Source organism: Hemicordylus capensis, chromosome 1, assembly GCF_027244095.1.
Source record: "Hemicordylus capensis ecotype Gifberg chromosome 1, rHemCap1.1.pri, whole genome shotgun sequence".
NCBI lineage: Eukaryota > Metazoa > Chordata > Lepidosauria > Squamata > Cordylidae > Hemicordylus > Hemicordylus capensis.
This window is the reverse complement of record NC_069657.1, coordinates 341675696-341689968: the sequence shown is the minus strand read 5'-3', so window position 1 is coordinate 341689968 and position 14273 is coordinate 341675696. Positions and strand designations below refer to the sequence as shown.

Sequence of the window (14273 nt, the reverse complement as noted above, 5' to 3'; positions counted from 1 at the left end):
GTAACTCCTTGTTGATATACACTTGGCAAGCCTGGCTTTGTTACTGTGTGAAATAGCCCAAAAGGAGCAGATTCAGATCACTAGTGTAAGATGCATCCTTGTTTTAGAGTCAGTTGTCTTGAAGGCCTCCAAAGACCTCAGCAGAGTTCTTGTCAGTTATAAGCCATTCCTGCTCAGTTATGGTCTATACAGCAGCGGCCGGTGTGGGTGCCACCGGGTGGCGGCAACAAGAGGCACCTTTAAGTGTAAATGAATAGGTGCTTACCTCCGCTACCTCCGTACCTGAATGCTGCTTCAAGCAGCAGCACACCACTCAGCACCCCCTGGAGTAAGGAATTGCCTCTGCCACTCACATGGCCTCCATGGAGCTGATCCCCCTCTAGCAGCCATGTGAGTGGTGGAGGTGATCCCCCACTGCAGGGGGTAATGGGCGGTGCGCTCCTGCTTGAAGCAGCATTCAAGTGCAGCAGTAGTGGAGGTAAGCACCTATTCATTTACACTTAAAGATGCCTCTTGCCCACCCCTGGTGGTGCCCGCACTGGCTGCTACATTGATTGCAATGATCCAACTGTGTAGGGTATTCCTGCTTAACACATGAGATGCTTGTTTACAATGCTACTAGATGTTTTAATAATGTAACCAAGCATTATTCTAGCCTATGAAGAACACAGCTGTCAAAATGTAAACAAAGTAAAGAAAAATGCAGGAAAATAAGACTCTCTTAACTGAGCATTCAGCTGCACATAAAATAGTCCAGAATGCACTATAGCCATACATCATTTTAACAACAGCCTACAACAAAAATTAATGGTACTGGGCATGCTTATAGTGTCTAAAGGACAAGGTATGTGTCTAAATTACACAGAGACAGTACAGTCAGAATGCAATGTCATTCCTTTTTTCAAAGATCATCAGGAAATGATATCTGAATGATACTGAGGTGATTAAAACAACCATTCTACTCCTGTGGAAGTGAAGGTTTCTGAAGTATTTCTATGGGATCATAATACTTCCCAGCATAGTCCTAGACAGTTTACCAATCCCCTCATGAATTTTAAAACATTTCTTTGGCGCTCTTAAATGTTTAGTAGTACTGTTTTGTTTTTTCTGCGAGCTTGAGATCTTATCCCTCCTGTTCAAATGAAACTTTAAATTCTGATGAAAGAGGTCTGGCTAGTTGTAGGGCACATTCTTTTCTTGATGTACAGTGGAATTACACATGCATATCAGCACAAATCAACGTTGAAAATATATCCCCTAAACTACAGCTGACCAAATTCAGTCCATTGTGGACTGCTTGGTCTTTTGAGGTAAAAATGTATTGAGGCTGTTCACACAAGCAGCCCTACCTGGGTAGAGTTGCTCATGTGAAGTACCAGGATCAAGGCCAATCCTGGCACTGTCCTCCCAGGTAGCCCAGGAATTTTACCCGATCTTTTACCTGGATAAAAGGGTGCAAGCACAGGTACGGGGGTCTTGTGAATGCTCAGGCTGCATGCAGCAGTGCATTGTGGGATATCTGGAGGCTGGGACACGTTTTCCTGGCCCCCAGAACGCCGTGCGGCTCACAAAAGCGCTGATGGAGTGGACACATGAGCCACACAGCCCAAGGCCACGGCAGATCATCGGGGGTGGGCGTGGGAATAGGTTCTATCCTGCCTTCCCCTCCACCCTGTCCCCAGCACTCTCAAAGTTCATGTGAACGACTTCATTTTCTTTCTAATATGGCACATGTTTTATCTACACAATTACATCACAAAACAAAAGGTAGCCTTGATGCGATCTTGCACAACACCTTACTTATAGCAATCAAGTCTTGCTTAAAGTAGTATGCGGTACTGAATCTTTCACTATTTTAACAATGACATTGTCTTAATATACAATCTATAATAAACTCTAAGCACACCAAATAGGTATGATTTGTTTTTATAAATCCTTGATTAAATATACTTATCTACCAATGACACTTTATATGTAGAGACTGGTAAAAATATATAGATATGTTGTCAGACTTCAGTTTCATAAGGTTTATAAATTACGTTTCAACCTGTTGCTGCTGAGTGTTATGATTAGAGTGTTGAGCATCACAGAGTCCTTTCCACTCAAGGAGGAAAGTTCCAAAACATTCTTACAAGTAGACCCAATATGAGGCAGATGCTAAGTTGAGGGCCCATAGTATGCTCAGGACTCTTAACCATTCTTGAAACCCAGACACATTGTATGAAAATATTAAAAATCAGATGACACAAATTCATAAAGCAAAGAATGGCACTTTGCTCCCTGCTTCTATTTCATGTTTTCCATTCCATAATGCAAATAATATCCTAGTATAACGGATGGATCACAGCATTGCCTGTGAAGTACAATCTTAAAAGAAATATCACACCAGTTACAACACCTACAAATCCTATATTCCTTTGTTAAATGAAAACTGCAGAAAGAAAATAAAGCAGTCCATATGAAAGCTGTAATATGGCTTTGTATAAAACAACAAAATACTTAGGTCTGTTTTTTTTTGTCTGAGTGGTCTTTTACAGTGTATTCAACTGGCATGTTTTAATAATCACTCGTTTTCCTGTACTACAGCCCTACCATTACTTACAAATGCAGAGAGAAGGAATAGACACTATGTACAAACAGGTTGGCACTTACAGAATATATTATTGACATTTATTCTTTTTCATTCCCCACCCACCCACCCTGTTTTCCAGCCTAGGGCACCCATGTTCCAGGATGACTGGCAAAACCTGCTGCCTCATTACATTATGCTACATTAACATGAAAAATAGGATTCCAGCTGGTACATTCTCTCCCAATGGTTTGCTTGTTGCTGAAAGGCAATACCTTCCACCCCAATTCATGTTTGATGCTCAGACATTGTTAGTCAAGTGAAAGCAAAGGCTGCATGTTTTCTTCCTCATTTTTATCCATGCGTTTTAAGACTCCAGGATCCACAACTGATTGAGATCTGAAAAAGCATTAAAAACAGTTGTCTGATGTGGATTGTTTTGAGATGAATGAAGGTAATTGTTTTGCATTTTTAAGAAAAACAGAACATAGTCAGGAAATTTGCTTGGGAAACATGGTGGGCAATATAAACCATTATGGAAAATTAAGATTTTAACTTCCAGAGTAATAGCCATGGTAGCCTGTTGCGGCAAAAACCAAAAACAAAACAAAGACAACAAGACACCTGAAAGGCTAACCATTTTATTCTGACATAAGTTTTGTGAACTAGAGTCCAGGTCATCAGGTGCTATCCTCAGCTGGCTGGCAGGGAGGCATACATATAAACCAGGCCTTCACAAATCCCACCCCCAGCTGTTTTTGGACTACAATGCCCATAATCCCCAGCCACAGTGGCCAATAGCCAGGGATTATGGGACTTGTAGGCCAACATCTGCAAGAAGGTCAAAATTGAGCAGACCTGATGTAGACAGATACAGGAGAAAAAAATAATTTTAAAAAAAGATCTTGTTTAAAAGATCCATCTGGCTTCTACAATAGAAGACAAAGTAAGTATAGAGATGCATAAAACTAAGTATACGTTTTAGAATATATGTAGTTACATGTATTTAAATATTTATTTTCATAACATTTATTTTTCAAAAGACATATATACAGTACAAAAACTAATTTACTGAAAAGGTACTTTAAAAATGAGAATAATACTTCATATGATGAAATAGACTTAAGTCTCCTGTGAACAGAAGGAGTTTCTACTGGTTGTGCAGTGTGCTGCACTGAATACTGCCCTTTGCTGGTTTCCTAGGTTTGTTATTCCAGGGCATTATCTTGAGATAACCACCCTACTTGCACTTAGAATTCTAGTATTCTAATGAGGGTATTGATATGGTTCTAATGGAACAAATACTGATGGTAAAAGCATAGTGATCTTATCAGGTTAAATGAACCCCAACTGAATACAATTAATCTTATTAAAAATAAGTCTTAGTTTGTTGAGTCTGTTTTCTAGTGTAGTAGAGGCCAGACGGAGTCTTCATTTGTCAGCAGTAGCAATGATGTGAAAATTTCCCTGTTACTCAGAGGAAAGGGTTTGGATTTTATATGAACTCAGGCCAGCCATAAGCTGCTCACAATGGAAGATCTCCAACACACCATCTGGCTAATAGCATTCTGATATTGGCATCACATGACACCTGGAGGTACTATTTGACCTTTTAAAGAAGAACGTTAATAGGCACTGAAATAGTGCTCCCTAAAGCACCAAAGAATGATTCTTGGCTAAGATTATACAGTTGCCATTTTTTGAGATTAACTTGACTACTAGCCAAGGTACAATTGAAATGCTTAATTTACTTAACAGTGGCACAAGTTGTTTGTAGATCCTTGCTTGTAATTTAGTTCTGAACAATAGGGATATTAAAAACATAGAGAAGGATGTTGGAGAAAGAGGGCGAAAAAGGATAGTTTGTGATATTGACACACATCCCTTGCACCCATCTGAACTTAACTGGAATCACAACTGATTTTTGATCAGCATGCATTATAATTTGCTGGAATGGCTGAATTTCCTAGAAGATATGCCTCTGTCCTAGCCCTTGATAACAGACATTCAGTCTGAGATATCATCTAAATGTTCCCTTTCGCGTTAGGGGTATAACTAACTTACCTCTTCATCGATTTGGGAGAGAGGTCCTTTTCTACTTCTTTGGCAGAAGTGTTGTAGGAGTCCACACTGTATTCACTGTCATCATCATATTCATGGTCTAGCAGCGTTCTTGCCCATGTGCCCATATCATAAGGTGGCAGCATTCCTCCAAATTCAGAAGGCAGAATCTCAGGATGAATCAACTGGTGCAGGCTATTGAGGTTATTTCCATGGAGAAATATCTGTTAAAAGATGAAGCAAAAAACAAACAAACATTACAGACAGTTGCCCACAGTCAACATCACTGCTAAGATTTTGAAGATTGGAATCCAGCTAGATGATACACAGTGGGAAAATCCTTGCCAAGCAAATAAGGAGTTTAAGCTCATGGGAAATCCTTTCCAGTCAGTAGGTATTCTGAAAGATTGGTAGAGTAAAGGGAAGGCTGTACCAAAGCATCATCAGTGTGTCTATGCTGGATAATGTCTGGGATCCAAATAACTATGCAATTCATATATTCAGACAATCACTTCTGTGTATTCAAGGAGCTCTCCACTTGTGTTTCTCAAATGGCATCCAACAACTCTGCTTTTAAAAACTATGAGTATATTCAAAAGCAGCTTGTGATACAGCATCTGGGATTGTTCGCAGTTCAGGGGAAAAAAAATCAAATATCCCACTAAGCAGGCACAAGTCCTTGGCATTCTATGAATCCAAACTCCCCCCCTCCCCGTGTGTGTATGGGGTGTCAGTACATATAAATAAATTCTGCTAAACTCCTGGATTTGTTGTGCTTTTAGGACAATTAAAGTTTCTAGCTGATTAAAGATCATACACACAAATACATATGATAAAATTTTAAAATGTGGATTACTCCTAATATATTTCATATTGAAATTTTTTGTGCATTTGTGGCAGAAGCTGACAATTGAATATAAATAAATCCAGCAAGACGGCTTTTCAATGTGTGCCTGTGCCTTTATATAAAAAACAATAAACAACCATAGTTTCATAAAGGCCCTGAAATCTCTCCAAGCATATTTTCCAAACTAAAAAAAGAAACAGGGGAAAAAAATCTTACTTACGACTGGGGAACACTACATTGTATTTTAAGAGTGAAAAAACCCAGAATGTCTTAGAGTACACAGTATCCCAAGGTTTCAGAAATCTAAAATAAACCATTCCAACCCAGCAGTGTCTTTTTAAGTATTCTGCTGAGTGGGATCTCTGTTGTATGTCATGGAAATAACACATTCTTTCTTGGTCTGATTCCAATCATTATGACTACAACAGTGCATGGAAATTCAAATATGTCTCGCAGTTTGCTTCTAGATACATCAGTGGCTGCAATCTAGCAAACCACTTTATGTTCGTTCAAGGGCTTGAGCATGTAGAGTTGAGCTATTTTCTTTTATCTCTTCAAAGAGCTCAGTTCTTCATTTCAAACTTCCTTGAGTCTCAAAGACAGTTTCTTATGTTCTTCAAGGTGCTATTATTTGGGAAGGGAAGGGAAACAACCTTTACTGAATGCATACGGATCTGCTTGTTGATATGCTTTCTTCAACTGCAGTCACCTCCTATAACATCAATCAATTTTGCCCACTGGGTCGATGAACATGCTAGCAAATACAGAGCAAAGTATGGTGATCACCACATCAGAGTGCAACTACCATTGCTTCCTCTTAGCAAATAGATCAGATTCCCCTTTATGCTTCTGTGATGGATTACAAGTGAAGATGTGGTAGTCCTACTTTTGTCCAACATAGAGCCATTCACACAATTTTAACTGCAGTTGCACTGCTGTAATTGTTCCACATGAGTCTTAGGAACATAGGAACATAGGAAACTGCCATATACTGAGTCAGACCATTGGTCTATCTAGCTCAGTATTGTCTTCACAGACTGGCAGCGGCTTCTCCAAGGTTGCAGGCAGGAATCTCTCTCAGCCCTATCTTGGAGAAGCCAGGGAGGGAACTTGAAACCTTAGGCTCTTCCCAGAGCGGCGGCTTCATCCCCTGAGGGGAATATCTTACAGTGCTCACACATCAAGTCTCCCATTCAGAAGCAACCAGGGCAGACTCTGCTTAGCTATGGGGACAAGTCATGCTTGCTACCACAAGACCAGCTCTCCTCTTTGAGTCTTGCTTTGACAGTATTTGAAAGTCCCAGCTGGTACAGAATGTAATGCTCCAGCTATTGATGGGGTGTTGTTCCACTGCTTCAGTGCCTACATTGTCTACCTAGAGCATTATGCCTCTCCATTTAAGGAACAGGTACTCAACATATCCAAAGCTCACTTTTCTTTTAATTTGCTTGTGGGATCTTTAAGACGGATCAACAATTAACCATCTTTCAGCTATACCCTCTGTAGGGACCTCAATCAGCTTTTGAAAGCACTAGACCATTTCTAAAATTTGCTACGGCTTTTGGTGATCAAAGGTCAGTTGGCAAAAGTTGATTTCCTCACCAGTCTCTGGTTTATAATCATCTAGATTCTAAAATAAATGTGTATTTGGGGTTGGAATAGTATTTTTGCAGCAGTTATTTTAAAAGTAATACCAATAAAAACTCTCCAAACCACTATAAGCTCTTGGAAATTAAGACCATCTTCATGTAGTACAAGAAAATGTCCACAAGAAAATGTCCACCATATTCATGATATACATGAATAAGTATTGCATAAGGAAATATTATAATGCAATGCATTGCAAAAGTATAATGGGTTGTATCTAAAGGTGCCTGTGAAAATGGAAATCATCCTCCCTGCCCTGCCAATTTCCACCAACTTTCCCCTACCACTCCAGCCCCCTCATTCTGCACTGTTCTGGAATGTTCCCTGACACTCAAGCACAGATATTTGGTGGGTGCAGAGGGAAGGAGGCTAAGGAAAGCGTCACTGTACAAGTAAAACTCAACTAGGGCTCTTTGGGATACAACCGAAAATTTTGTTTCTTATTTTTCAATGTTATCAATCCATCTACAGATGAGAACTTTTCAAAACTATGAAAACAGATATGAGAAAAATACCCTTTTTCTTGTCTTTTCCTTTAAAAAGGGCCGTATAACTGTGTAGAGGGCATGGATGTACCACGGTTGATTGACAAAATGAATCCCTCCAAAACGAGCTGGAAAACTGTCCTAGGAAAGAATAATAGAAAGAAACACAGTTAGTGGGCTCATTTTATTTATCACATTTGTGACTTATTCTTCCTCAAAAAAGCTCACTGTAGTGTGTAAGGAATTTTCTCATTTTATCCTCACACCATCACTGTGCGGTAGGTTGGCAGAGAGGTTGCAATTTGCACAAACAGGGCTGAGCAGTTACATCTTTAAAGTTGTAAACACCGTATCTTCAAAGTTGAATCCAAAGAACAAAATTCCAGTCTTCAGATCTAGGACACCAGTATGTGAGGTGCCCAGTTCCCTGACAGTGACTGACATCCAGAGTAACAAACTGCATGCAGGAGGACATTACGCTAGTTCAAGGCTGTTGTGTGGCCAAGTGGCACTAAGTCTGGAGCTTGTGTTCCAGGCTAGTGTTGTGCAACAGTGGTACAATTGCAGCACAACTCATTTATTTTGGGAACTAATTTGCAGGAGCCTTATGGTGCAATGCTTCAAAACTCTGGGTTGTAGTGCAGCTGAGGCATCTTTTTGCACTAGCACAACTTTCCTCATTCTGCATGTGGTTCATTGCTCTGGATATCAGTCCATGTCTGTCTTAAGAATGCTAATAAACAGATAGAAACTCTTTTGTCTGCCAGATACACCTCAAATATTTTTGGTCCAGCCCAACATTTTCCTTATGATCTTTGCCTCTCCCATGTGTCCCAATTCATTTTTGTTCATCTCTAGTTGTCAATGTAATTTGCCTCCTTCCTCTCTCGGGTGGCTATACATTTGCTTCTTCCTTTGTTTCAGACCACCTAAAGAGCAAAAAAATGTGACTTTATTTTGTAGATTAATTTATAGCCAATATTCACTATAGGTCATAAAGTTGAAACTGCATTCCATACTTTTAAATTGTGATTGGAGAATATTTATGAATCCTACCTAACTTGTACACTCAGAGGTTTTTCTAGAAGAAATGTAAGGAGAAAGCTTCAGTATTGAGATGCTTACTAAACTGGTTTTGGCAGGAATTAAAGAAATATGAAAGAATGTAAAAAACAACTGTATACATCAATTTTACCAACAATAATTGGTGTGCATTTCACACCATCTGTATGCATATGTCTAGAATCCTGGAATCTCAATTTCAATAAAGAAAAGCAAATTTCTAGTTATTATGGAGGGGAAGATAATGCTGAAAAAGAAACCTCCATGTGAACCTTTGTACCTTCATTGTAAGGTCTCTATTTGGGATTAAGCTATTCTTCTCATTCTTTGCTCAATCTCATGTCCATAGCTCTTCATTCTCTCTGCATTCCCATACAATAAGGTCATTCACATAACCATTGGGAGGCTTGGGAGGGAGGACAAAGGGAAGGCAGGGTTTAACCTACCTTCCCTGAAGATGATCAAGGACATCCCGAGCAGTGCTCCACTGCCACACACACAATCACTGTGGTAGCAATCAGCACAGCATTCCAGAGGCTGGAGAAATGCTCTCTGGCCCCAGGAATCCCACAATGCACAGCATGCTGATCATGGTGCATTGGGGGATTCCCCCATCAGATGGGTGCTCTAGGCACCCATCTCTTTGTCTCCTCGGGCTGCATGCAGCCCAAGGCGACACATGATCCCAGCAGCCAAGTTAAAGGTGCACTCGTGCCCTTAGCTTTGGCTAAGAGCTGGGCTGGACAGTAGTATTAGGCTAGGCAGGAGCACCGGGGTCCACGCAGTTTCCGGCGCTCCACACAAGCAGCCTAACCCAGGCTGGGCAGCCCTAGCCTGGGTTAGGCTGCTCGAGAGAACAGCCTAACTCTCTCCTACTAGCACTTTCCAAGTTAGTATTCAATAGCAAGCATCATAGTCTCTCAGGATTTTTCAGTTCTTTCATATGTTTGTCATGGAAAGAAATACTGCACTGCAATTGAAACTGTCTCAGCAGAATTTTGATGATAAAGAATCCCCTCCTCGGTTAGCAAGAAGCCAAAGGCCAAGGAACACATTCATTTATTTAGAAATTCATGCTTTGGTATACTGATCCTCCCCTCAGTGTCATTTTGTCCCTGCATGACACCCACCCATGCTCAATCTTTGCTAAAGTGGTCAGGGTGGTATAAATGGACACTGGCCAGTCTTTATTATGGTCTTTGACCAATATCAGAACATCTAAAACAAATGTAAAATTTAAACATAGCCATATTAATAAGATATCTGTACTCTGGATCTAACCGTTAGTGAGCAGAGTGCACTGAACTTCTATTGAAGAACAAAGGAAACACCTATATCGGGCAGCAGTGATAGAGGAAGATGCTGAAAGGCATAATCTCATACTGTGTGGGAGATGGCAATGGTAAACCCCTCCTGTATCCTACCAAAGACAACCACAGTGCTCTGTGGTTGCCAGGAGTCGATACCGACTCGATGGCACAACAACACCAACTTGAGGGCACACCTTTAAGACCTATATAAAAGACACACTGCAGGAGCACATGTGCAACTTACGAAATCTCCTCAGAGGTACAGGGGCAAGAGACTTGCATTTTGGGCAGTATACAAATATGTTAAATAAAATAAAATAAAATAAAAATCTCTGCTCAATTGGAATTCTGCTATAATTGCTAGCCAGTACTTCCCAAGGGAGGACATTCATATGGGCCCTCGAGAGGGCCCATCTATGTTTAGGGAAGGTGAGCAGGGATAGCTAAACTACTGGGCAAGTTCTCAGCCAAGAGCATAGCGAACAGCAATAGCAAACAGGACATAGGAGTTTTGCAGGAGTTTAGCGGGAAGTGTGCGGGGGAGCCTGGAACAAGCCCCAGTGATCACAAGGAGACTGGTGGAGAAGAGAACGTAAGTACAAATCCCTTCCTCATATTCTTGGGAAAGGCTGCTTGGACAGTAAATACCTGACCATTACAGCTGAGACCTATCCTTCTAATAAGCTATCTCTAAATACTGTAAACAGCCAACAAAAACAGTATGACGATAGAAGGCCAGCAGGGGAGGGGGCACTTCCCAGTGTATTGCACAGAGTGCCATATGTATGACTATTTGCTCCATGGGCAGAGGTCATGGTTGTGTGCTCGGTGCAAGGAGCTCCTGGCTCTCAGGGAGCAAGTTCATTCCTTTGAGACCAAGGTGGCAGATCTGGAGAAGCTCAGAGAGACAGAGAGGCATGTGGACGAGACCTTCAGGGACGTGAAAGAGACATCCCACTCCAGGGCTGATAGCTCTTCTTCTGTCAGGGAGAATGTAGGTCTTGGGCAAGGAGGACATCAGTCTGAGGAAGAGGGAAATGCTCCTTTAGAAGGGACCCCTTCCATGGATGATGAGCCCTTATCCTCTCGCACAGGAGATACTCCTCTGGGGGGGGGGCCTCTTTGTAGTGGGTGATTCAATCATTAGAGGTATAGAGAGATGGGTTTGTGACCCACGTGTTGACTGCACAGTGACTTGCCTGCCTGGTGTGAAGGTTGCGGACATCACGCAGCATCTAGATAGGCTGTTAGGCAGTGCTGGGAAGAAGACAGCTGTCGTAGTGCATGTCGGCACCAACGATGTGGGGAAATGCAGTCAGGAGGTCCTGGAAGCCAAATTTAGGCTGATAGGTAGCATATTGAATTCCAGGACCCACAAGGTAGCATTCTCAGAAATGCTACCTGTTCCACGCACAGGTACAGTGAGACAGGCAGAGCTGAGGGGTTTCAATGCGTGGATGAGACGTTGGTGCCGGGAGGAGGGGTTTAGATTTGTTAGGCACTGGGATACATTTTGGGATAAGCAAGGCCTGTACAAAAGGGACGGGCTGCACTTGAACCAAGATGGAACCAGACTGCTGGCGCTTAAAATCAAAAAGGTTGCAGAGCAGCTTTTAAAATGACACCTGGGGAACAGCCAATGGAAGCTGAGTAGTATCCTGTTCAGCAAAAGCCATCCTTTAAAGTGCGAAGGTGCAAAGGATTCAGATAAAACAGAAGGGGACAGAGCAGTACCGCATAAAGAGCAGGCGGGAGACTGTGCCAGCTTGTCAAAGAGTCAAAAGAAAGATAGCTTACATCAGGTGAGAGATTCAGTGTATAGGTGCTTATATGCCAATGTCAAAAGCCTCTGAGCCAAAATAGGTGAGCTGGAGTGCAAGGTTGCTAACACAGAAATAGATATAGTGGGCATAACAGAAACCTGGTGGATCAGTGAGTACCAGTGGGACAAGGTTCTCCCTGGATAGAAACTCTATGTAAAGGACAGGGAGCGGCGCCTTGGAGGTATAAAAAATATAAAATCATGCATGGTGTGGAGAAAGTGGATAGAGAGAAATTCTTCTCCCTCTTCCATAACACTAGAACCAGGGGTCATCCCATGAAATTGATTGCCAGGAAATCTAGGACCAGCAAACGGAAGTACTTTTTCACACAACACATAATCAACTTGTGGAATTCTCTGCCACGAGATGTGGTGACAGCCAATAACCTGGATGGCTTTAAGAGGGGTTTAGATAACTTCATGGAGGAGAGGTCTATTGACGGCTACTAGTCGGAGGGCTGTAGGCCACCTCCAGCCTCTGGGGCGGGGTGCCTCTGGGTATCAGTTGCGGGGGAGTAACAGCAGGAGAGAGGGCATGCCCTCAACTCCTGCCTGTGGCTTCCAGCGGTATCTGGTGGGCCACTGTGCAAAACAGGATGCTGGACTAGATGGGCCTTGGGCCTGATCCAGCAGGGCTGTTCTTATGTTCTTATCCCACCACTGAGGTGGAATGACCTAGATGTCCTTGACAGGTCATTCTGAAACTCAGTATTCCAGATCCTTCATTTAATAAGTTATTTGGCCCTGACCAATCCCGCAGACAGGATTTCCTCAGGTGAAATACCAGAGGTACAACAACAACAATGACAACAAGTATTTATATACCACTCTTCAGCCAAAGTTCTCAGAGAGGTTTACACAGAAATAATAATAATCATCATACATAAATAAGATGGTCTCTGTCCTCAAAGGGCTCACAATCTAAAAGAAACACAAGGCAGATACCAGCAACAACCACTGGAGGGATGCTGTGCTGGGATTGGATAGGGCCAGTTGCTCTCCCCCTGCTTAATATAAGAGAACCACCACTTTAAACGGTGTCTCTTTGCTGAGTTAGCTGAGTTAGCAGGGTGTCTCTCTGGAGAGAGTGGACAAAGAGACATTTCTCTCTCACACACACAACACTAGAACCAGGCGTCATCCCATGAAACAGAAGAACGGAAAAATTTAGGACCGACAAGAGGAAGTACTTTTGCATACCACACATAATTAATCTATGGAATTCCTTGTCATGGGATGTGGTGATAGCCACTAGCTTGGATGGCTTTAAAAGGGGCTTAGACAAATTGATGGAGGACAGGTTTATCAACGGCTACTAGTCTGGTGGCTGTGGGCCATCTCCAGCTTCAGAAACATGATACCTCTCAATACCAGTTGCAGGGGAGCAACAGCAGGCATCTACTCTTGCCTGTGGGCTCCCCAGAGGCATCTGGTGGGCCACTGTGTGAAACAGGATGCTGGACCAAATGGGCCCTGGGCCTGATCCAGCAGGGCTGTTCTTTTGTTTGTTTGTTTGAATATTTATTTATTTATCTATCTATCACATTTTTATGCCACATGATATGTACATCTCTAGGCATTGTACAAATTTTAATATAAAAAATCACAGATTAAAATACAATATAAAACAAATTATTGATTAGCAAAATTAATTCTAATTAAAAGCTTGCGAGAACAGGAGAGTCTCGAGGGTCTTCCTAAAAACAAACAGAGAGGGAGTTGCTCTTATTTCAGCAGGGAGCATATTCCAAAGCCCTGGGGCAGCCACAGCAAAAGCCCATAATCGGACCTATCCAGAGGATCGTAAAATAGCCCAACCCAAACCATTAAGGGCTTTAAAGGTAATAACCAGCACTTTGTATTTCGCCTGGAAACATATCAGCAACCAGTGCAGTTCTTTCAAAATTGGTGTCATATCATCCCTTCATGTTGTCTCAGAGACCAATCTGGCTGCTGTACCAATTGTAGTTTCTGGACTACATACAAAGGCAGCCCCATGTAGAGTGCATTACAGTAGTCAAGCCTGGAGGTTACCAGCATATGTACCACTGTTTTAAGGTTATTTACCTCCAGAAATGGATGTGGCTGACATATCAGCCGAAGCTGATAAAAAGCGCTCCTGGCCACTGCCTCAACCTGAGAAACCAGGGAAAGCCTTGGGTTCAGGAGCACTCCCAAGCTATGTACCTGATCTTTCAGGGGGAGTGTAACCCCATCCAGAACAGGCAGATCTAAACCATCGCTCGGGTCCTGCCCTCCCAAAGTCAGTACCTCTGTCTTACTTGGATTCAACCTCAGTTTGTTATCCCTCATCCAGCCCATTACCACATCCAGGCAGGCATTTAGGGAAGATATTTATATTCATTCATTCATTCATTCGATTTCTATACCAGCCTCCTAAAAATGCCTCAAGGTGGTTTACACAGAAAAATAATAAATAAATAATATGGATCCCTGACCCCAAAGGTCT

General features: G+C 42.1%; 1 protein-coding gene across 1 annotated transcript in view; it reads right to left on the bottom strand.

Annotated features, from left to right (window-relative positions):
- Window positions 1–486: 486 nt before the first annotated feature.
- CLVS2 (clavesin 2) overlaps window positions 487–14273 on the bottom strand; it is a 66673-nt gene continuing 52886 nt past the window's right edge. Inside the window, exons 3-5 of the mRNA XM_053284123.1 lie at window positions 7640–7750; window positions 4634–4854; window positions 487–2968 (exon numbers count right to left, since the gene is read on the bottom strand). Of these exons, the coding sequence (XP_053140098.1) occupies window positions 2881–2968; window positions 4634–4854; window positions 7640–7750 (420 nt within the window). The 3' untranslated portion in view covers window positions 487–2880. The remainder of the gene's footprint in view (window positions 2969–4633; window positions 4855–7639; window positions 7751–14273) is intronic.